At 41.3% G+C, this 24605-nt stretch overlaps 1 protein-coding gene and 1 non-coding gene across 5 annotated transcripts in view; one reads left to right on the top strand and one right to left on the bottom strand.

Annotated features, from left to right (window-relative positions):
- Nucleotides 1-24605, top strand: part of FRMD4B (FERM domain containing 4B) — a 328332-nt gene that overhangs the window by 229379 nt on the left and 74348 nt on the right. For all 4 annotated transcript variants that reach the window (XM_066350510.1, XM_066350507.1, XM_066350508.1 and 1 more), the window contains one exon: nt 561-645. In XM_066350510.1, the coding sequence (XP_066206607.1) occupies nt 561-645 (85 nt within the window). The remainder of the gene's footprint in view (nt 1-560; nt 646-24605) is intronic.
- On the bottom strand, nt 3086-3161 carry TRNAA-UGC (transfer RNA alanine (anticodon UGC)). Its single transcript has one exon. It is a non-coding gene; the product is annotated as a tRNA-Ala (tRNA).

The following is a 24605-nucleotide window of genomic DNA, read 5'->3' on the forward strand; positions in this document are numbered from 1 at the left end:
TGCCACTGAAACTCCCCGCCTTGATGTGGGTGAGGGGGCAGTGGGCGCAGGGCCCTCACACCCCCCGGGTCTGAAACTCTCTGGAAGGAGGGATGCCAATGAAACTCCCCGCCTTGATGTGGGTGAGGGGGCAGTGGGCGCAGGGCCCTCACACACCCCGGGTCTGAAACTCTCTGGGTTGCCAGCAGGCCTCAGACCCCATTCTGTAATGCTCACCAACCCTCAGAGCTCACCTGGGCCTTGTTTTGAAGCTGTCTGAAGTATTATGAGCTCCCAGATTAGTGTCAAAATGGGCATCACAGGTAAAGTAGGGTTTGTAGTTAGATGCCATTGTGGAGTCGTCTTAACTCACCTTCCAACACACCAACCAACTGTGTGTGTGCGCACATTCTCCTGTGTATGTACATGCTGCAGAGTTCTTTGAAAAAGAGAAAAAAAGCACAACATCCCCTGGTTTCTCAAAATTCTCTCTCTGGTTGGGGGGAAATTAAAAGAGAAAATGAAATTATACTGAGAGAAGTACAGAAATCTGAAGAAACAAACGTCTGTCACTTTTTCAGATTTTACATTGAGAGCATATCATTTCTCAAGGATAAAACAACCGTGGAGCTGTTTTTCCTGAACGCGAAGTCCTGTGTGCACAAGGTAAGCTGGCCGAGGTGTAGAGAGAAGTGGGGTTGCCTGTGGGTTCATATTCAAGAGGAAAAAAGGCCAGAATCTTTTCTATTGATTTTCCACCCCACTCAAGCCCCCAAGGGGCAGCTCTTCTCAAATTCTGAGCCAGGTAGGGGTGGAGGTGTGGGGTAGTCACCTGTCTGCCTGCCAAGGAGGAGCCCTGCCCGCACACAGTCACCACTACCCTAACCACAGTCAGTGCACCTCACAGAGAGACACAAAGATGCATCCATTAGATTGTGAGTACATCGTCCCAAAAGTCAGACCAGAAACGTTTTTAAAAGTGTGTGTCCAATTGAGCATCATTCAAATCCAAATTTGTTTAGAGGCTCAGAGCCAGGGGCTCTAAGGAGTGTTTCAGTGACCTGCAGTGAAGGATCCTTTTAAAAATTGTTTCAGTGCATATTCAGTCCATCAAAGACAGGTTGCTCTTGTAAAATTCAGTGAACACGAATGGCTAGAAGAACGGCCCGTGTGTGAGATGTGGCGGCCGTGTCTCACTGCTGTAAGTTTTACACACGCTCAGTTCTTATATCCTTGCAGACCGTCGTTGCTTTAGAGGCCCCCAACTCGAGCTCTGCCCTTCAGGCTATGGTCTTGGTGCTCAGGACTTCAGCCGCCATGCCTGCTTCCAGGCTGGGGGGACCCCTTCTGCCCATACACATCGCCCTAAGTCTGAGGGTGGCCAGGCAGCTGGATGGGGCCCAGCCTGGAGAGCCAACGGGGAAAGGCTGTAGGTTAGGGTACCTACATTTGTACTCGTCCCTAGGCTCCCAAAATGTTAAGGGTCACCCGCTGAACGCATACAGCTTTAATTGGTGTGAGATTCAGCAAGAACAGTTTTGTTTGTGTGTGTGTGTTTTTAAACAGCTTTACTGAGATATAATTGACTTTACATATTTAATTATACAATCTTTTTGATTATATAATCACACCTAGGCAATGATTACCACAATCAAGATAGTAAATGTATTCAGCCACTACAGATCTGTTTTCTCACAATAGATTAGTGTACATTTTCTAGAGTTTTATATAAATGCACCCATATAGTAATCTTTTTGTCTTTTTCCAGTGAGCATAATTATTTTGAGATTCACCCATGTTTTTACAAGTATCAGTTGTCCATTCCTTTTCATTGCTGAGTAATATTCCATTGTATGGCTATACCTTAAATTGCTTATCCATTTGCCTGTACATTTTCCCATTATTTTTCAGATATATATTTTACTGATATATAACTAACATATAACATTGTGTAAGTTTAAGGTATATGATGTGATGATTTAATACTCATATATATTGTGAAGTGATCCATTCACCTATTGATGGACATTTAGATTATGCTAGTTTGGGGACTATAACAAATAAAACTATTATGAACATTAACACAAAAATCTTTGTAAGCATATATATGCTTTCCTTTCTCATGGGTAGATACCTAGGAGTGGAATGACAAGATCATATGGTAGATGTATGTTTAACTTTTTAGAGTAATTTCAAACTGTTCTCTAAAGTGGTCATGCTTTAAATTCCCACCAGCAGTGTATGAGAGTCCTAGCTCCTTCCCAGCCTTTTACCCACTTTGCATGGTTAGTCGTCCTCATTTAGCCATGCTAGTAAGTGCTCATGGGTCTCACTGTGGTTTTCATTTGCATTTCCCTGATGACATATGATGTTGACACCTCTCATGTGCTAACTTACCATAAGTATATCCTCTTTGTGTTTGATCATTTATCCAATATCTTTGGGTTGTTTGTTTCCTTATATTGAGGTTTCACAGTCTGTGTATTCTGGATACAAGTACTTCATTGCTTCTGTGGATTGCAGAGATTTTCTTTCAGCCTGTGGCTTCTTTTTCATTTTCTTCATGTCTTTCAAAGACCAGAAGGCTTTTATTTTGATGAAGCCCATTTTATCAGTGTTCTTTTTTATGGATTGTACTTTTGATATTTTATCTCAGTAAACCTTGCCTAAAAGAAGGTCACAACTATTTTTTCTTTGTTTTCTTCTAGAAGTTTTAGAGTTTTTGGTTTTACATTTAGGTCTGTGGTCCATTTTGAGTTAATTTTTATCTATGGCACAAAGTTTGGGTTGAAGTTCTTTTATATATATATATATACATATATTTTATTCAGTGAGAGGAGAAAAGGCAGAGACATACTGCCACATGAGCCCTGACTGGGATCCACCCAGCAAACCCACTAGGATGTGATGCTCTGTCCATCTGGGGCATTGCTCCATTGCTCAGCAACTGAGCTCTTCTTAGCACCTGAGGCAGAGGCCATGGAGCCATCCTCAGTGCCTGGGGCCAACTTGCTCCAATTGAGCCATGCTGCAAGAGGGGGAGAGAGAGAGAGAGAGAGAGGTGAGAGGGGGAGGGGTGGAGAAGCAGATGGGTGCTTTTTCTGTGTGCCCTGGCCAGGAATCGAACCTGGGACATCCACATGCAAGGCCAATGCTCTACCACTGAGCCAACTGCCTAGGGCCGGCCTATGACTATTGTTAGGATAAGTTTTTTAATTCAGTTGTGGGAATTTAGAGTTGAATATTTTCCATCTAAGTAATGTGCAAATAGCTAGCAACAAACACTTCAGGAAACATTACAGGACCCAAAAGATGATAAGTTAACAAAATCTGGCAGCTATTTGGTGAAGCAGCTTTCAAGTAGTTTCTTAAGATGCATGATCATTTAAGAACATTCCTCAAAAGGAATGTCATCTGAATCACAGCCCCCGGAATAAATTCTATGAGAACATAACCTCACCTGTAGAATCCGTGTAGATGATTATTGACTGGTGAAAGTCAGTCCCTGGTGGTGGTAGCTGCTCTTTTGGGCTCACTGCTAAATCTGGGCGCGAGGGTGCTCCCTGCCACACTGGGCGAAGGACACTGTTCCCACCAGCAGCATGTGCAGCCCCTCCAGTCGCCGCCTCCACACAGGCCTTCCTCCCTGCCAGGTGCTCCCCCACTGCCAGTGCCTGTTCTACTGGAACAGAGAAGCAGTCAGGAGGAGAGAGCTCGTGTTTGCAGTAAAGCCACAATATCTTCTCAGATGCCTGGTTAGTAAAAACATGATTTGTGATGAGGCTTAGTACAGTTTCTGAAGCTCTGAGTAGCTCTGTAAATACAGATTAGTATTCACAGAATTCAGTCCCATGAGTACAGTATTTGAAACACTGGGTTCTCAGTGGTTTTGTAAATATCGTTGTCCATACTCCATAGTGAATAAACCATTGATGACACTTAAAAATGTTGAAAGAAATATTATGCCTTGTTTCTGAATCTGAGTATTCCAGATATTCTGAAAAAGGGATAAAAGTTTTTCACTTTTGTTTACTCCAAAATGAACTCATATACACACTCTGGTACAAATTGGGCATTCAATGAATTTTTGTTGACTAGCTCAGTTAATGAATGGATGTTGTTGATGACCAGCCCTTGTTTCCCAAGAAGTCAAGCAATAAGCAGAAATAACTCACCTGATATAATTTGACTAGATGTGAGTATGAAATGCATCTAAATTTACTGAGAAACTGAACATCTAAAATTCTAAATAATTCTTTTTTAGATATTACTGAATAACATTTAGTAATGCTATAGTAACTTTAATTACAATTTTTATCAAAGAATGACTGACAATGATTCCAGAAAAAAGAACAGTTTACATCCCATCTATTATTTTAAAAAGTCAAAAGTCCATTGGGTTTTTTTCTCTAATCCTTTCAGATATGAATTAAAGATCAATAGTAATCTATTGGAAACTATAGCAGTTGTGGTCAATTTTATGAATCTTTGATTCTACCACGGCTGCAGCTAAGTACATATAAGAAGATTCATTCAGGCATTATTTATTGGATGACTGCTACCTGTCAGTACTGCTGAGGCTGTTTGAAATGGGCAATGCTTTGAGGATTTTTTAACTGTTCTTTCTTTTTTTTAAGAAATAACTGTGGTTTATTTACTCAATGGAATATTAGACAGTATTAAAAATACAATATGGATAAATATTAGAAACCACAATGTTTTTTATTAAGATAGTTGATAGACAACATCATATTAATTTCAGTTGTAAAAGATGGTGGCTGGACACCTATATACCTTATGAAGTGATCAGCAGTAGTTATGACAAAACCTGGTTTAATGTTTGCCTGTCCTTATAAAGTAATTCAAATTATTAGGTGTTTCTGTTTTCTGTCTACCATGACCTGCAATATAAGAAAATATATTAAAAATCACGCTGTGCTTTGATCTTGAAAAGGAAAAGTTATACTAAAGAAAGATCTCAGAAGTCAGGCTGCCTCTTAGCCATAACAGCTGTGTGATCTTAGGAAAGGTACTTTGCTTCCCTGAGCTATTTTCTTCATTTCTAAGTGAAGTGAGGGCAGTGTTTCTTGCTGTGTAACCTTTGACTACTTGTATCAGATTTACAGATGCTCATTTTTTAATGAGCCAACTCTTGCCTCTTTGCCTCAGTCCACACCAGAGTCAGAACTGAGTAGGGAACTGAAAGTCAGTTATTTCAGCAGGGTTCTCACATAATTCTCCTGCACAGGCCAGTTAAGAAAACACGGGCTTTTCTATCTGCATGATAAGTAGTGTAGAAGGTTTTAGTGCATGTTAAGTTTCACTTTGAGAAATATGAATCAAAGTCCAGAGACAATACCTTTTTATTTCTCCTCCTCTTTTATTAGCAATTGGAAAAGAAAAAAACATTTCACCTTCAGAACAGGAGAGCAAAGGGAAGGTGTGTATAATGCTGGTGACCGAGGCCAGGCAGGTTCACATTGGATTCGGGCAGACAGTAGAACTGCAGAGGCAGAAAGTGTTGGGCCATCCCTGTTTATTAGATTCTTGCAACAGCAGACAAGCAAACAGGCAGGGGAAAGCACTTCTCAAGGCAGCAGGTGCACGAACAGCAAAACGGCCCCTCACAGTGGCCGGAGGCAGTCTGCCCGAGGAGAAACACTTTGGCCTTACATAGGCTATACACATGTGGCTCAGCCACATGCTCTCAGGCTAATCATGCAAAGTGTAAGCGAGCAAGCCTAACACAGCTGTTTTCCCTACAGTATGAAATTCATTTTCAGCTCTGAGACAATGGGAAAGAAAAAAGTGTCTCCCTGCATTCCTGGTGCCATCGCTGAGCTAGGTACACACATTTATTACATGCATTTCTCACCACAGCCCATGAAGAAGGAAACTTATGACCCCCTTTTACAAATTAAAGAACAGAAGCACAGAAAAGTTAAGCAGTTTGCTTAATGTCACAGAGTTTGTAGTTGGGAAAAGTATCCTTGGCAAGTTATACCATCAGGAGACCCTGGTCCTTAAAAGCACCTCCCATTTGTCTCAGCTTCTTTTTAGTCATTGCTCTGGGGAAACAACAGTGTCCTCAGTACTTAGAATTCAGGGTCTATTGTTACAGAGCAGGCTGATTATAGCAACTAATAAGTATTGAGTGCATATAATTTGCTAGGCGCTTACTACTGTATATATTCATTCATTTAGTTCTCACTCCAACCCTATTAGGTAAGTTAGGTAACTTACATACTAGGTCAGTTCTATCATTATCCCTCATCTTATAGATGGAAATGCTGAGGTACAGAGCAACATAACACACACAAGGTCACATAGCTAATAAGTGAAGGAGCGAGATTCATCCCAGGCAGTGTGATATCAGCCAGAGTCCATGAGTTTAACCACTGTACTTACCACCTCTCAGTGGGTGAGGGCCGTCTACCCACTGCCTGTGGGGGAAGGGGCATATCCATGGCTCAGTCTTTCTCTTATTCCAGACATCACTGTACATGCTGACCTTTAGCATGCAGTTAATAAGGTGCCTCTGTGCATTATGGGCCAATTGACTTTCACAGGCTGGGACTGGGAACAAAGCAAATCTGAAAGGGTATTTCAGAAGTGCATTTGTACTCATTTAGAACAGAACCTGCCAGAAAGTTAGGAACTGCCCATATGGCTCAAGTGCTCCCAGGACAGAGCTGTTGTGTTGTTCAGGTGAGGGCTCTTGTACCTGTTTGGCTTTCTTGATGAGAATGCAGAGGGCACACCTTGCTTCGCAAGACAAGCACCTGTGCCAGGTGGTGAAGGTGTAGAAACACGAAACCAAGTCAGGAACGTGGAAGCACTCATCGTGTGGGTTGAGGTCCACCTAGGTCAGCCCTTTTCTGGCTTGGAAAAGTCTAAATGCATGAAACAGACGGTACGTTTGTCCCGGTTATTTCTGGAGGCTTCCTTGACCACTTCTGTGATTTCAGTGGTCAGTCCACATTCATCACTACCACTCTTTATTTTTAAATCAGTGATCTGAAGACATGCTTGGGAAATTAAAATATTATTGGCCACCTTGTCTCTTTAGGTGTGTATTAAATGATTACAATAATGAGAAGGCAGAAACTACAGAGAAGCGAGTAGGGCTCCAGGGTGCCCGGTGGTAGAGACCGTGCAGAGGAGAGAGGGGAGGCCACTGGACCTCGCGGAGAGCTTGCCAAACAGCAGGGTTGGTGTTCTTATGTACTAACTTATTGAGTCCTCACAACAGCCAATGCTTCTATGTGTTATTACTTTAACAAATGAGGAAATGGAAGCATAAATAAGGTAAATAATTTGGCCCCCGTTAAATGGTTCATTAGTAGTGGAGCAATCACTAGACAATCTGGCACTGGAAATAATAGTATTTGTCTTCATTTATTCATTGAATAAAAAATCTTTGTGTTTCTACTAAGGGCCAGGATTTCTGATGAGTGCTGCATTATCAGTAGTATAATGTTTAATATCAGTACTTTCTTGTGGCCTGTCTAAAGGTTCTTTCATTTGTGTGTGTGTATTGTGTTTATTTAAAGGCAATATGTCTGATGTTCTAAGATATACAATATGTATGAAAGATGCCAGGACCTTGTAGACACTGAGCCACTCAGAATTCCTCATGTTACTTGTTACACCTTTCTATAATAATATAAAGAGCAGTTTGGGATATTTTCTTAGCTCTGCAAGCATAAGAAATCTCACAAGCAGAATTAGGGTTTTGTACTCACATACACACTCTGCTTTAAGTCTACAGCTCAAGAATCTATATCTTGATCATAAGCTAGTTTCATATCATAAAGAGTTTAAGAAACTTTGAATTTTAGACCAGTTTCTTGGATATTCGCCACATGCTTTGGCATAGTAAAGGCTTCAAAAAGTTGTTCAGCATATAAACATGATTTTCTTTAACCCAATTATTTCCCAAATTTCCTTGCATATGAAATTCTTTTTTCAAACAATACTTACTAGTGGACTGCTGACCACAGTTTTGAAAATGGTGTTCTAAATATATACTATGGTATATATGGTAAAGGTTTATAACTGTAAGTCTCCTGGGTGTCACCCTAGGTAAGTGCTAGCCATAAGATAAAATCTGGGTCTATTCTGATTCTGTAAACAAAACCCTTTAGAAGATAGTCGAGATGTCTGCCTGGGTTCTGAGTCAGTTGGGACTTCATCTGCTCCAGCTGAGCAGGAGACACCATATCAAGACGGAGGGAAAAATGGGTTTGTAGTGCCTTAATTGGCTTCATTATGCTCCCTTTTCTTTTCTTATAAGCACTCATCTCTTGGTACTTTGAATGTACAAATGTAGAAGTACAAATGAGCCAAATATTAACAATTCTATTAAAAACTAGATTTACTGCAAGACTATCAGTCATATTTTTATCCTCCCTCTTGCCCCATTTCTTGACCAAGAAGACCTTGTTAGGCATGCCCTTTCATTAGTAGACTTGGTGAGAGTGTCACTATCATCTCAGAACACACTCTACCACACTCAGAGTGACTGATACAGTATATTGCCTAATGTACTTAGAATCTTAATGCCATTTGCTCTAAAGCTCTCTTAAAAGCCCACATGGCTTTGAAGGGCAATTCGGCAACGTCCATTAAAATTAAAACTGTATCTTTTCATTCAGCACTCCACCAACTGTAGGAATAACCCCCTGCAAGATTCTAGTGAAATATGAAAAAAGAAATATAAAGATGTCTTAGATGATTGTCTTTTTAGATGTGTATAAAATTATTACAATAATGAGATGGCAGAAACTGGAGAAGCAAGTGGGGTTCCAGGGCACTCGATGGTCGAGATCGTGCAGAGGGGCCTCACTGAGGGCTCGCTGAGCAGCAGGCACGGTGTGCTCATGTACTGACTCATTCTCAGAGTGGGAAACAAACTACCTAAGCCCAATGCAGCAGGCACTAACTAGATTACAAGTAATTCATATAATGGGACACTGTGCAGCCATTTAAAATATACTGCTCAAAAAATTAGGGGATATTTTATTGCTTCATATTTGTTTTGAAATGTCCTCTAATTTTTGTGAGCAATATATAATAGTAAAATAGCCCTCCTCCACTGACATGCAAACAGATCCAAACTACAGTACATTGTTAAGTCTAAAAAAAATCAAGTTACAGAACAGTAAATATTGGGTGATTATTTTTAACTTAATTTACTTTTATGTATATAAAATGTACTCCGGAAAAACTAGAAAAATGTATAGCTTAATGTCAATATTTATTATTTCTGGGAGCAAATTTATGGAGGAGCTATTCTTTTCTAAGAAATGTTTTGTTTTGTTTTAAGAAATGTTTTTCTAATAAATAAATATATATATACATATATATATATTAATATTTTTTTAAGTGAGAGGAGGGTAGATAGTGAGATAGACTCTCACATGCACCCTGACTGGGATCCACCTGGCAACCCCATCTGGGCCCAATGCCCAAGTACCGAGCTATTTTTAGTGTCTGATGCTGATGCACTAGGACCAACCAAGCTATCCTCAGTGCCCAGGGCCACACTTAAACGAAGTGAGCTATCCTCAGTGCCCAGGGCCATGCTCGAACCAATCAAGCCACTGGCTGTAGGAGGGGAAGAAGGAGAAAAGGGGGAGTGGGAAGGGGAGAGAAGCAGATGGTTGCTTCTCCTATGTGCCCTGACCAGGAATCGAACCCAGGATGTCCATATGCCAGACTGACACTATATCCACTGAGCCACTGGCCAGGGCACTTTTTTAATATATTTTTACAAGAAGCTTGATTTAGTTTTAAATCAGAAAAATAAAGACAAAAATAATTAGTATATTCATTAAACTTTACTTCTTTAAAGCTATGGAAAGAGAATAAAAATATAGTTGATTACTTTCTCTCTACTAGAAAAACTCTCAATCATCTTTTTCACTGGACAAAGCTAAATAGAAGCTGAAAGTTTCTAACTGCTTTATCTAGAAAAGCAAAAGGTCTACTGTTCAAGACAGCTGACAGAATTGTTTTTGATGTTTGTAAAAATAATAACTTAATTGTAGAGAATTTAGAGAATTAGAAAATTACAATCAATGGAAAAGAAAACAATTAATATGTAATCCCAATACTAGAGCATTAATTATATTCTTTTGACCTGTTCCTTTCTTTTGAGCATATATTTTTCTTGGTTGTGATCAATTGCTGCCTACATTTTACATTTTATGCGCTTTGTTAGAGTTTTTGCTTTTTATGCACTTTGTCTACTATGACCTAATCTTGTCCACTCTTCTTCCTACTTTCTCTATGGTCTTTATTATAGATCAGCATGCAATATAGGGAAGGTGTGTAGAGATATTTTAAAAATTCACCTGTTGCTCTGCCCGGTTGGCTCAATGGTAGAGCATTGGCCTGGCGTATGGATGTCCAGGGTTTGATTCCTGATCAGGTCAGGGGACATAGGAGAAGTGGCCATCTGCTCCACCCCCCCCTTGCTTCTCTCTCTTTCTCTTTCTCTCTCTCTCTCCTCCTCCCCTCCTGCAGCCATGGCTCAATTAGAGCGAGTTGGCCCGAGCCACTGCAGATGGCTCCATGGCCTCCACCTCAGACGCTAAAATGTGGCTCCAGTGGCAATGGAGCAAGGGCCCCAGATGGGCAGAGCATTGCCCCCTAGTGGGCTTGCTTGGTAGATCCCGGTCGGGGCACATGTGGAAGTCTGCCTTCCTCCTCTCCTCTCACTAAAATAAATTTTTTTTAAATTCACATGTTCATTAAATATAAACTTGCACATTGAGTGTAGGGACCAGGTTTTCTTTATGTTGTAATCCCCAGCTGTTTACCTAGATATTAGGTAAAGGGTTGTTGAATGGATAAATAAGTGAACAAGTGAATGATTAAAATAGATGGCAAGACTGAGGAATTCTAGAATATAAAATCAACAAAATTAAGTACCTCCCACATTTGACATCTTAGCCTGCCCCGGCTCCCTAAAGAGGCTGTTTAATGCATTGAGTTTAGCCTGAAGCCAGTCATCTTGGATTCAAGTGCATGGCCATGCATGTGGCAATTTGGGCATGTTACTGACATTTTTAAGCCTCAGTTTTATCGACTGTGAAATGAGGGTAATAATAGTCCCTACTTCAGTGGATGAGTTAATATATGCATGGCATATAAATAGTGTCTGCCACAAAGACTGTTTTGCTGTTAATATTTTTGCTGTTATTACTACTACCATTACATATCAAGCCCCTCAAGAGGACACACAAGCCCTGGCTTACTGCTGCAGCCTCTTTCCACACTCACCCTGTGGTTATACTGGCATAACTTCTCATTCCCTGATTAATACCAGTCTTTCTCCAGCTTGTGTGCCTTTTTTTTTTTTTAACATAGTTATACCTCTGCCGAAGCTCTTCCTACTTTTATGTTCTTGTTTTCTGCTGAATGCCTTTCTGTCTCCCTTCATTTCCCTCTGGCAAATTTCTACTCACCTTCAGAGCTCAGATCCAAATGCCCTGTCCTGAAGCAGTTCTCTCTCTCCACCATGACCATCTCCTACAGGGAGGCAAGTTCTTCAACCACCAGAATAGCCTTTAAACACCTCTAACTCTTTTCTCATTGTGTTGAATTATTTGTTTGAGTATCTACCACTCCACAACTGGACTGACTCCTTGGGACCAGGGTCAGCTATTACTCACCTTTATGTCCCTACCACTGGCACAGAGCCTGGAATACACTAGAGGTCCTAAATAAATATTCGTCAAATGAGCAAAATAAATGTAGTTTACACTAGTAACCAAATTCATCGACTTTGCAAAATAGGCTCATGAAAAGATCAAGCCAAATGAAAAATCAGTTCTGAATAACAATCATAAAATTAGACTATTTGAGTCTTATTCTATTGTCATGACCTACACTATAACTATACTGCTTCTAAAATCCATTTTCCAGAGGTAGCATGGTGCTTGTAACCTTTAAATTTAATGTGCTGAATGCTGAACCTACTGGAATACACTTTGGCATCGCATGATTAAATTTTAAAGCACATGAGTCTCACTCAGCATCTTTGCTGCTTTGTTCATGTAAATGCCTTTTGGAGACATTTAGGAGAATCACTGTAAAATCAACAACAAATATAGGTAGACACACTTCTCGGCTCTTAGATTGAAACATCTTTTCTTGAAATTCCAAGAAAATAAGGGAAATATGTCATCAAATTTGATTGCCCCAAGGACAGAGTGAGTATATATAGTCTACTTAATCTTAAAATATCATTTTAGCCGAGTTTTCCAGTATAGTCTCCAACCCCAGACACCCAGCCTGACCACCTGGAATGCCAGGGACATCCCTGTTTCCTTCTTGGTAGAGCCGGAGTTACCCTATGGGGAAAGCTGGGATGGAAGAAAATTTGGAGAAATGGATCATTCCAACAGTCAGTAAATGAGCTCCTGAATAATCAAAGAGTGACTGTTCTTGTGAGAAACATTCTCCTAAGACCTAGAAAGATATTTTCATAATTTAGTACTGTTCTAGCTGCCTGTTTTTGTCAGAGACTTTTTTAAAGTGTGCATTCATGAGAAGACCTGTTCCTGTTACTATCCCTATTTATAATGCCTTAAGCAAAAGAAATTAGTCTCAGCTCAGTTTAACCTAGCAGAACTTGAAACATATTCCTCTGTAACCATTCCATTACTGTTAGCATCACACTCATGTGTTTTGTCCTAGAATTATTCCAACTAGTTCAATAACCAACAATTTGAGAAGTTATGAAGAACTATGTATATTTGGTACATCTGCTAACCTAACAGAATTTTAGCATTTGGAATTTGAGGGTGTTTGCATATGTCAATGTATGTACACGCATGTGTGTGAGCATATGTGTGTATTTTAATCTTCTAGTTCAGCGGTTCTCAACCTGTGGGTCGCAACCCACAGGTTGAGAACCGTTATTCTAGTTCATTTCAATACACTGACATAATCCAAAGGATGAGGAATTAAATTGTGCAGGCTATAAATTCTGTCCTTGGTGAAGTGAGCATGCCTTCTTCTAATAACTGGCCATTGGTATTTACCAAGTGAAGTCACTAAACTAAACATCAGAGTTGGTTTGAAGACAATCTAGTCAAGAAGGAACAAAGAAATCTAATACCATACTTTAAAAGGCTACTGAAAGTTTTATAATAAATACTTCACCTTTTCCTGGTTCATGTGGCTTTCCTTCTGTGCTTTCCTAACATCTAAATTATGTGTCTTAAGCCATGAGCTTTCAAGTATATGCTGTCTTATGCATTTGTGGGAATCAAAGTTTTCATAATAATAGCTTATAACACATGCCAATTTCAATCCTCAGGGACTTCCCATATGCAGTGGCATATGCCTTTACTACTTCCCTGAGATGAAAAAGGGGAAGAAGTTAGGTCCTCATATTGAAAATCAGAGGTTCATGGTGGTAAAAGGACATGATCATGGAGTGGAAAAACGAGAAAAAGTCCCTGCTGTTGGCACCAGCCAGGGTCAGTTTGCACAGAATGAATGCTTTGTTTACTGATGCATCACTAACACAAGTAGTCTCTCAAATATATGTTGAATTCATTCAGTTGAGTGACTAAAAATCCAATTGGAAAACCTGTATTTTGTAATGGTGCCACTTAATATAAATTCTCTTAAGACATTTAAACCCAGTTCTGATACTTTTGGTAAACCATCATCACAGAAATGGACTATAAGAATAACATTACAGCTGAATTGTGACTCAAAAATGTCATAAAAATAATATGACAAATGCTTGGATGGAAATGGAGATAATTTCATACAAAATTTAAAATCTAAGGGTTAGTGAAAAGGCTCATTCAAAGTAAGATATGTTCTCAATTTATTTTAGAAATTACATTTTGTACATTTCTAGCTTTTAAAAATGCTTTGGTTGATGTCTTTGAAGACACAAATCATGTATTTCAAAAGGAATATGGCAAAGAAACTTCCAAAACAAATTTGCCCATATCAATTATTTCCCCTATCCGTTCATCCATCTGTTTACCTCTTCCTTTATTATCTATCACCAATTTTTTAACCCATTCTAGAAGCAGATATAATTTGCCCTTCTGCACTGTTACACATGTTTAAGAGTATGGAAGAGGTTTAAAGAGCTATCTTTATATTTTTTAGAAAGAAGAAATTGAATTAAAGACTTCCATTTCATAATTAAGTAGGCCTAATATTTAATGCTTTACAATATGAATTCATTAGGTAGTAGACTAAGATGTTCATTTCAGGTAAACCTGTTGAATTGGCCACAGATAATTACCATTTTAAATTTTATTAGAGTGAGACCATTCAAAGTACAGTTAAATGGGTGACGTGAAGGGGCAGGATCTACAGAGAGGAGATCCCACCTGGCTCCACCACTTACAGGCTGGGGCTTCTTTCCTTTCCTAAGCTTAAGTCTCCTCCTTGGTGGAGTGCAGCAGTACCGTTACCTGCTCGCGGAGTCTCCTCCCCGGTGGAGCGCAGCAGTACCACTACCTGCTCGCGGAGTCTCCTCCCCGGTGGAGCGCAGCAGTACCACTACCTGCTCGCGGAGTCTCCTCCCCGGTGGAGCGCAGCAGTACCACTACCTGCTCGCGGAGTCTCCTCCCCGGTGGAGCGCAGCAGTACCACTACCTGCTCGCGGAGTCTCCTCCTTGGTGGAGCGCAGCAGTACCACTACCTGCTCATGGAGTCTCCTCCCCGGTGGAGCGCAGCAGTACCACTACCTGCTCGCGGAGTCTCCTCCTTGGTGGAGCGCCGCAGTACCACTACCTGCTCATGGAGTCTCCTCCCCGGTGGAGCGCAGCAGTACTGTTACTCCCTGGTGGAGCGCCGCAGTACCACTACCTGCTCATGGAGTCTCCTCCCCGGTGGAGCGCAGCAGTACCGTTACTCCCTGGTGGAGCGCAGCAGTACCACTACCTGCTCGCGGAGTCTCCTCCCCGGTGGAGCGCAGCAGTACCGTTACTCCCTGGTGGAGCGCAGCAGTACCACTACCTGCTCGCGGGGTCTCCTCCCCGGTGGAGCGCAGCAGTACCACTACCTGCTCGCGGAGTCTCCTCCCCGGTGGAGCGCAGCAGTACCACTACCTGCTCGCGGAGTCTCCTCCCCGGTGGAGCGCAGCAGTACCACTACCTGCTCGCGGAGTCTCCTCCCCGGTGGAGCGCAGCAGTACCGTTACCTGCTCGCGGAGTCTCCTCCCCGGTGGAGCGCAGCAGTACCGTTACCTGCTCGCGGAGTCTCCTCCCCGGTGGAGCGCAGCAGTACCACTACCTGCTCGCGGAATCTCCTCCCCGGTGGAGCGCAGCAGTACCGTTACCTGCTCGCGGAGTCTCCTCCCCGGTGGAGCGCAGCAGTACCGTTACCTGCTCGCGGAGTCTCCTCCCCGGTGGAGCGCAGCAGTACCGTTACCTGCTCGCGGAGTCTCCTCCCCGGTGGAGCGCAGCAGTACCGTTACTCCCCGGTGGAGCGCAGCAGTACCACTACCTGCTCGCGGAGTCTCCTCCCCGGTGGAGCGCAGCAGTACCACTACCTGCTCGCGGAGTCTCCTCCCCGGTGGAGCGCAGCAGTACCACTACCTGCTCGCGGAGTCTCCTCCCCGGTGGAGCGCAGCAGTACCACTACCTGCTCGCGGAGTCTACTCCCCGGTGGAGCGCAGCAGTACCGTTACCTGCTCGCGGAGTCTCCTCCCCGGTGGAGCGCAGCAGTACCGTTACTCCCCGGTGGAGCGCAGCAGTACCACTACCTGCTCGCGGAGTCTCCTCCCCGGTGGAGTGCAGCAGTACCGTTACTCCCTGGTGGAGCGCAGCAGTACCACTACCTGCTCGCGGAGTCTCCTCCCCGGTGGAGCGCAGCAGTACCGTTACTCCCCGGTGGAGCGCAGCAGTACCACTACCTGCTCGCGGAGTCTCCTCCCCGGTGGAGCGCAGCAGTACCGTTACTCCCTGGTGGAGCGCAGCAGTACCACTACCTGCTCGCGGAGTCTCCTCCCCGGTGGAGCGCAGCAGTACCACTACCTGCTCGCGGAGTCTCCTCCCCGGTGGAGCGCAGCAGTACCACTACCTGCTCGCGGAGTCTCCTCCGTGGTGGAGTGCAGCAGTACCGTTACCTGCTCGCGGAGTCTCCTCCCCGGTGGAGCGCAGCAGTACCGTTACCTGCTCTCGGAGTCTCCTCCTTGGTGGAGTGCAGTAATATCATTACCTGCTCACCTGTTTGTCCTGGGAATCCAATGAATTCATATATGTTTACCTCTTGAAACATTTAAGTGTTTGTTTTGTTGTTGTTGTTGTTGACAGTATTATTCTAAAATTCCCTAAAAAACTGTTATAAAATGTTCTCATTTGTAAAAATGACTTGAGCATAAATAACCACAGTTATGGCATAAAATGAGAATGTTGGTAAAATTTTCAAAGTGATATTCCCTATCAGAAAAAGCAATTATAAATGAGAGACCCAATCAGATAAATGCCCAGTAGTCCTGAAAACGAAAGGGTTGCTGCATATCTAGTCACCAGAGCTTCTTTACTCAAAGGCTCGGTTTGACCATCATGACCCTAATGTTCAGGCTCCTGATTCATCCTGTTCTCCCTCTGATCATCCTTGATTGTCTTATATGCACCTTGTACTTTTAAAAAATATATATATGACTGATTTTCCATCAGAACACTCCACTACTATAAATTCAAAGTGTAAGTTGGTGCCAGCCTGCATTTAGGCAATTAGAGTGCTGTAATTAAAGTCTGCTGTGTATATAATTTTTTTTTTTGCTGTGTATGTAATCTTATAATGCACAAGGGTAAGTACAGAAGTTGAGAGCTGGGTTCTAAGCATTTGTTCAGTGATGATTATTAACCTGTTCTCCTATTGTCTCCCTGCATACTTATCAGATGTGGGTGCCTTGAACTTCCATCTTCATTAGCAGATCCTGACCTCGTTAGGATCCCTGCCTTTCTTGCATCACATACCAATTTGGCTTTAGATCACCACACCTCTAATTTTCAGGGCAGTCTCATAAACATTCATTCACTGCCTTGCTTTAAGAATATGTTGGTGGAAGGGGTTTATAGAAAGGATTGGTGGAGCCAGTCTTCTGATATTGACCATGTGACAGTTTCATTCTTCTTGGGCTTAAAAGGAATAAAATGTAACCTTAAGACATCAAAATAGGAGAAAAGTCACATGATCCCAAGGTCACTGGCTTGAACCTAAAGGTCTCTGGCTTGAGCCTGAAGGTCTCTAGATAGAAGTTCAAGGGCACTGCCGTGAACCCAGAGGTAGCTGGCTTGAGCAAGGGGTGACTGGCTCAGCTTGAGCCCTGCTGGGTCAGTGCACATATGAGAAGCAAGCAATGAACAGCTGCTGAGTGTGCAGTGGTAAGCTAAACAGATCTTTGCCTGTTATGGAGTTTAGAGTTTTATGAGATTACTCCCAAATTTCACAAATTGTGTGTACCTGATGTGTATTTATTGTTCAACATATAGTTATTGTTAAATTTTTCTAATTGTCTAAATAATGTTCTTTATAGCTTTTTTCTCCTTTTCTGATCCAGGGGCCAGTCCCGAATCACACGTTGCATTTAGTTTTCATGACACTTTAGTCTCAAGAATTGGAAACTGGTGTCTAGTCTTTCTTTGGTTTTTCCTTTTTTTAAATTTTGGTTAAGGTGGTATCTGCCAGTTTTCTCCCTTTTTCCTAATATGATTTCTCACTCATCTGGAAATGACCCTTGGAGGCTGTACACTACTTCCCAAATCTTTAACCCAGTGGTCTTAGCTTCCAGTGGGGATCTTGTCAAGTCAGTTAGCACTGTGGTGATTATAAATGGTGAGTCTCTAATTCTACTACCTTCAACATTTCTTAGCATTCATCTGTAAAGAAAACTTTTCCCAGGCCTGACCATATGACTCAGCAGATTGTCCCGGTGCACCAAAGGTCATGGGCTCAATCCCTGGTCAGGGCACATACGAGAAGCAATCAACAAGTGCACAATTAACCCTGGTTGGGTAGCTCAGTTTGTTGGAACATCATCCTGGTGAGAAGGTTGGCAGTTTGATAACCCAGCCAGGGCACATATTGGAGCATCTTGTTCCTGTCTCTCTGTTCCTGCCTCACTGAAAAAAAAATCAATGAGTGCACAATTAAATGGAACAACTAAGTGAAACAATGAGTTGATACTTCTCTCTCCCTCTTTCTCTCTCTACCTTATCCCCCTCCCTTTTTCTCTCTCAAATCAATGGGGGAGGGAATATTTTTAAAGAATAATTTTCCCTTCTTTTCCATCTAGACCTTTAAAAAATATAAGGTCTACCGGAAAGTTCTGTCCATTTCTATCACAACAAGTTTCGACACGTAAGCACATGTTTATTTGGCACATGTGTGCCTCTCTATTTTTATCACTTAATGTATACATACTGACATAGCAAATTAACTAAAACAAAGTTGATTCACGTTAGTCTTATGTGTGAAGCCATAGTGTACCCATGGCTACTGATAAAGTTCATTTACGCCACTGTAATTTTTATGAATTTCAACAAAGAAGAAATGCTACAGAAGCATGTCTGTCGCATCCACCATATTCCCCAGACTTAGCACCCTTCGACTATCACTTGTTTTTGTCCTTACAAAATTTTTTGAAGGGCAAAAAATTCAAAAATGAAGAAGATATCAAACAAGCACTGGTTCAATTTTTTGCATCAAAAGATAAAACATTTTTCAAAAATGGGATATACAAATTGCCCTCACACTGGCAAGAAATCATTAATAATAATGGCAATTATATTGTTTTGTTTTTTATTTTTATTTATTTATTTATTTTTACAGAGACAGAGAGTGAATCAGAGAGAGGGATAGACAGGGACAGACAGACAGGAATGGAGAGAGATGAAAAGCATCAATCATTAGTTTTTCATTGCGCATTGCAACACCTTAGTTGTTCATTGATTGCTTTCTCATATGTGCCTTGACCATGGGCCTTCAGCAGACCAAGTAACCCCTTGCTGGAGCCAGCAACCTTGGGCTCAAGCTGGTGGGCCTTTGCTCAAACCAGATGAGCCCGTGCTCAAGCTGGAGACCTCAGGGTCTCGAACCTGGGTCCTCTGCATCCCAGTCCGATGCTCTATCCACTGCGCCACTGCCTGGTCAGGCAATTATATTGTTTAATAAAGTTGATTGACAGTAAGAAAATTTTATATTTTGTTTTATTCCAAAAACAGACAGAACTTTCCGGTAGACCTTATACTTTTTCAAATATCAGCATGGACTCATGGGTTCCCTTGTATCCAAAGTACGTATTGTACCTATTTTGTCATTCATTTAGATGCTCCAGATGGCCTTGGGATCAGCCACTTCCATTTTAGTGGAAAGTGGGATCTATTTAAACTAGTTTGAACTTCATCCCAAAACAAAAACATATGCCAGCCGCCCACCTGAAGGTAAGACGCACTGCACACACTGCACCTCGCTCGCCCTCGGGCAGCGCGGTCTGGCTAGTCTCCTTCTCTTCTCATTTACATATCTGTATGTTTATTTGTATTATCCTCCCACAACCAAACACTAATTCACATGCTGCAAACTTTCTCTTTCTCTTTGCTCCTATCTTCATTATGATCAAGTTTCTGAGAAGTGGTCTGCCCAGATACTGTGGTCATACTGTCCGTACCTGTGAAACTGTGGTACACACCCACCAAAACACCTGGACTTGTTTGCTTTTCTTGTGATGCTCTTTTACTTTTTGTCAAAGCATCTCTTATTTGGTTTTTCTTTTTGTCATCCAAACTTCATGAAGTTGTGAGACAGATAGTATTTTCCTTTTACATTGTTAGAAAGAGAAGCCATAAATGTAAAAGACTTTTTGACATCGAGCACCTCACTATGCTTAGCATTTTAGGTTTATATATCTATTCCTTGTGACCCAGGTACTACGCTTAGGCCCCATCACTGGGCTGGGCAAGCCCAGACTATGTTCTCGTGGTTCAGAAAGCCAGATTCTTTGGCCTGAGTTGAAAACCAAGACAAATCAACAGCATAGTGAATCAAGAAACACAAGTAGCATTCCCTTTAAAAGAAAAAAAAAAGAGACTCCCATCAACTTTTTACTTTATTACTCTCTTAATTGATATTCTAAAGAGTGAACACTAGCTGTGTGCCAGGTGGTGTTCTAGGTCCTGGAGAGACAGGTAGGGCCAAACTAGCTAAAAATTCATGCTCTCAAAGATCTTACCTACCAGGCAGGGGCAATTGTAGGTGAGGAAAAAGACAATAAAGAAAATTACTAATGTGTATAATGTACTGAAAGGTACAAATAAAGTCACCAAATACAATTACCCAGGTTGCTCACTGCCCAGCTCCGTACGGTGGAGGTCTTGGACCTACGCCACTAGGGATGGAATTGCCATTAAGCAAGATGATAGGGCTACAGGGAAGATCAGGAGCTCTGTCTGTTTCTTAACTATCTACCCAAGTGGGATATACATACAGAAAAGTGCAAGTAGTGGAAGAGTGCAGCTCTGCGAGCATTGAAAACTGAGCACATTATGTAACTAGCATCAATATCAATAAAGCAGAACATTACCAGCACCTGAGAAGCCCCTCATGCATTCTCTTCCAGTCTTTATCACCCCCCAGCCCCAGCACCATGCCTTTTAACAGCATTTATTAGTTTCAGCTGAATTTGTATTTTATATGACTGCAGTCATATAGTATATGCTATTTAATATCTGGTTTCTTTTGTTCAAATTATGTTTCTGAGATTCATGTAGTTGTGGCCAGCTTGTTTATTTTCATTGCTGAGTAACATGGTTCATAGTATGAATGCACTGCTGCTCATTTATTCATCAATGGATGTTTGGGTAGCTTGTAGTATTTGGTTGTTACAGCTAGCACTGCCACAGTGCCCATTGTTTAGTGGACTTCTGTAAACATTGTGTTAGGTATATACCTAAGAGCAGACTGGCTGGGCTGCAGTGTATATGTGTGTTAAGCTTTAGTAGATCCTGCCAAAAGGATCTACTAGAACTAACTTACAATCCACTACCTGGGTGTGAGAGGAACCAGTTTTGATGTGCTAAGTAAAATGTCTGCTTTGTACAATGCAATTAGCTACACCACCTTACATTGCAGAGAACTGCACCAAAATATTATTGGGGAATAGACAATTCCACCATATGACTACACAGTGGAAATAAATTATCTAAAACTTATTGGCATTATTGACTTTGGTGAAGAAATTGAATGTAAGTTAAATATACTAGAAGTAATAATCCTACATATGATAACCAGATAATTTAACACTGGATGATGATCTTTGTGGTATAGCATAAAACTTTTTAATCACTATAAAGCAATTGCAATAGAAATATACTATGATCCCAGAGGAAGACAAATTATTATAGCTTTTTAGAAACTTTACAAGATTATTTTAAAATTCCTTTTAAAAATAAGTGAAAGAGGCTATCAGAGGTTATATACAATTAAAGTATTTATCCTGTCAAGTATTGAGATATACCCTAATGGAACAGTGATTAAATGTTACAGAACAACGCAGAAATTCATGTGTTCCAGAGCAAAGTCGATAACCATAGATCTAAAGACACGTAAGGAGGTAAGAAGAACATGGTGAACGTTAGCGTGGAAAGAGTAGCATCGAGCACCTCTGAGTGCCAGACTCTGTGATAAATTCTTTATATTTGCACTTCCTTTAATGCCCAAACAACTCAGTAAACTCAACATTACCATTCCCCATTTTGCATACGAGGAACTGAGTTTCAGAAAAAAGAATGTGCTGGGGTCCCCACAGATTCTCCCAGGGGCAGAAATAGCCCTAGGCCAGCCAGACTTCACAGGCCAGCAGGAGGCCAGGAAAAGAACAGTCTGAAGGACACAGTTCGTTCCCACTAGACAAAAAAAGGGTTAATATTTGTAGCTCACATTGAGTCTAAGTCCTCAAACAGGAAGTGAACAAAGGTTTTTTCATACATGTGAAATAGCAAATAACATGCAATTGCAAGGAAAATACTCAGCTTGGTTAGGAATTAAAGAATTGCAGATTCAAACAATTTTGCAGTATTGTTTTATACTTTTCTGATTAGCAAAAATAATTTTATTGATTTGATGTGGTTTATAAAAATACATTTCCCTCAGGTGAAAAATTAGAGAATGTTTGATATCTTTACCTGATGATGGTTACATGAATGTATGCACATATCAAAATTTATCAAGCTATACACTAAGATTTGTGCATTTTATTGTATGTACCTCATTAAAGAAGAAAAAATACACTAAAACATAGTAAGTACTGAAATCAGAGTTATCTGTAAGTAAGAAAATAAAGGTAGAAGTGATTAGATATCATCAAGGTTAAGGTTAGTATTAAACATCCAGCATGGTTAATATAAAGCACTGAGCCCATAAATGTGAAATTCAAGTTACGATGAGAGCCAAAACAAAGAATTATGATAACTGACATACTCACAGTGCTAATGAAGGTCCCAAGAAAGCAGCTTCTTGAAAGAACACAGTCACCACTGGTCCAAAGAATCAGAAATGTCGCCCAGGGTCCACATAAAGAGACATTAGAATTCCGTGGTTGTCAACCTGGTCCCTACCGCCCACTAGTGGGGATTCCAGCTTTCATGGTGGGCAGTAGCGGAGCAATCAAAGTATAAATAAAAAGATAGATTTAACTATAGTAAGTTGTTTTATAAAGATTTATTCTGCCAAACTTAGTGAAAATCTGACATAAAGTACTTGGTAAGTAATTATTATTATATGCTTTAACTTGCTATAACTCTGCTTTATAAATTTTATAAAATAAAGTTACTTCCCTACTTTATAAATCACCATTACTGTGGAACCAGTGGGCGGTTAGAAAATTCTACTACTAACAGAGATACAACAGTGGGCGGTAGGTATAAAAAGGTTGACTAGCCCTGCATTAGATGATGGAATAAATTATGTGGTCAACACACCTAAAGTTATTAAAGTAATGAGTTTCTGAGAGTTGTTTCTTATATGATTCTCAACAAAATCAGTAGAGTAATGCCAAAACATGGTTCCAAAAATGTGATTTTGCCTGGAACAAATCTTGCAGTTCAATTTTGTAGGTTTCTGATGATTCTAGCTTATCTAAGAGTAAAACTTAGGGAATCGACTGGATGCGTTTTGACCTCCAGGGGCTATTTGGAAATGCCTGGAGCCATTTTTGGCCATCACCACTCGGGGAGGTGTCACTGGAATCTAGTGAGTAGAGACCTGGGACACAGCTTACCCCACTGCCATGCACAGGAGGGCCCACGATAAAGAATAATCTAACTCAGAATGTCAGTTGTGTTAAGGTTGCGAAACATAGACTTAGAAAAATGAATGAGCAATATATTATTGAACCCATCCTCCATAAACATTACCTCTTACAACTAACTTGGACAAAAAGAAGAAAGTACTGGTTCATTTGCACACGGGGAGGAGGGAATTACAGATGTGGTAGTTATGGCCTGGGCTTCAAGGAGCATAATAAACCCTAGAAAATAGGAACTAGCACAGGGAAGTCTGTTTCCTTGGCTTAGTGAGAACTTCTTTGTTAGACAGTTGGTAGATATTAAGTGTTGACTTGTCCCCTCTACCAGCAACACTGTCTGAAAGCTAGTCAGCTCATACATCTGGGTTTCTCTGGCATGGCAGATTCCTCCTCCATGCAGATGTGTCCACAGAAGGAATCAGGCTCCAGGGAGCTGCATCCACTGACTCATTGTGTCCTTTCACATCTGCCCTTTGCATTGTCAGTGTGGTGTTAGATCAAAGTGAGAGCACCTAAGTGACTTCCAAGGCTTTGGCTTTTAACCACCGGTCCGTGCAGACCGGTTCTGGTCCACCAGAAATTTTGTGCCAGTGAAAAACACTGATCTAAGGCATCATTCTTGCCAACTTTTGAATTTTAACCACATTCTGAAGACTGGTCCAGCTTAGCAGTGAATACAATTGACTACCAATGTCAAAAAGCCCCTTTCTCTCCATCTGTGGGCATTGATTCTCTTTGCTTAACATCTTCCCCACCTTTGTTCCCAGAAAGAGAGAGAGAGAGAAAGAGTTTTCTTTCCTAGTTCATTTATTTATTTTATTTATTTGTTTGTTTGTTTACTTTTTAATTTATTTATTTTTGAGTGAGAGAGAGAGAGGAGAGATGAGAAGCATCAATTTGTACTTGCTTCACTTTAGTTGTTTACTGATTGCTTCTCATACGTGCCTTGACTGGGGGTGTCAGCTGAGCCAGTGAGCCCTTGTTCAAGCCAGCAACCTTTGGGCTTCAAGCCGGTTGCCTTGGGACCACGCTGATGATCCCATACTCAAGTCAGTGACCCTGCACTCAATCTGATGTGCCCATACCCATGCTGACAAGCTCACACTGTAGCTGGCAACCTCTGGGTTTCAAACTGGGGACCTCAGCATCCCAGGCCCACACTCAATACACTGAGCTATATCACCAGTGAGGCTCTTCCCTAGTTCTAGTTTGGGAAGGTCTCTGGACCAGTTTCCATTACTTGCCCACAGAAGAATGATTGAGCTTTCTTTCACTAGAGACAGTAGATAAAGGATTAGTTCTCCAAAAGAATGGGATATTTTGCTCA

Source organism: Saccopteryx leptura, chromosome 10, assembly GCF_036850995.1.
Source record: "Saccopteryx leptura isolate mSacLep1 chromosome 10, mSacLep1_pri_phased_curated, whole genome shotgun sequence".
Lineage (NCBI taxonomy): Eukaryota > Metazoa > Chordata > Mammalia > Chiroptera > Emballonuridae > Saccopteryx > Saccopteryx leptura.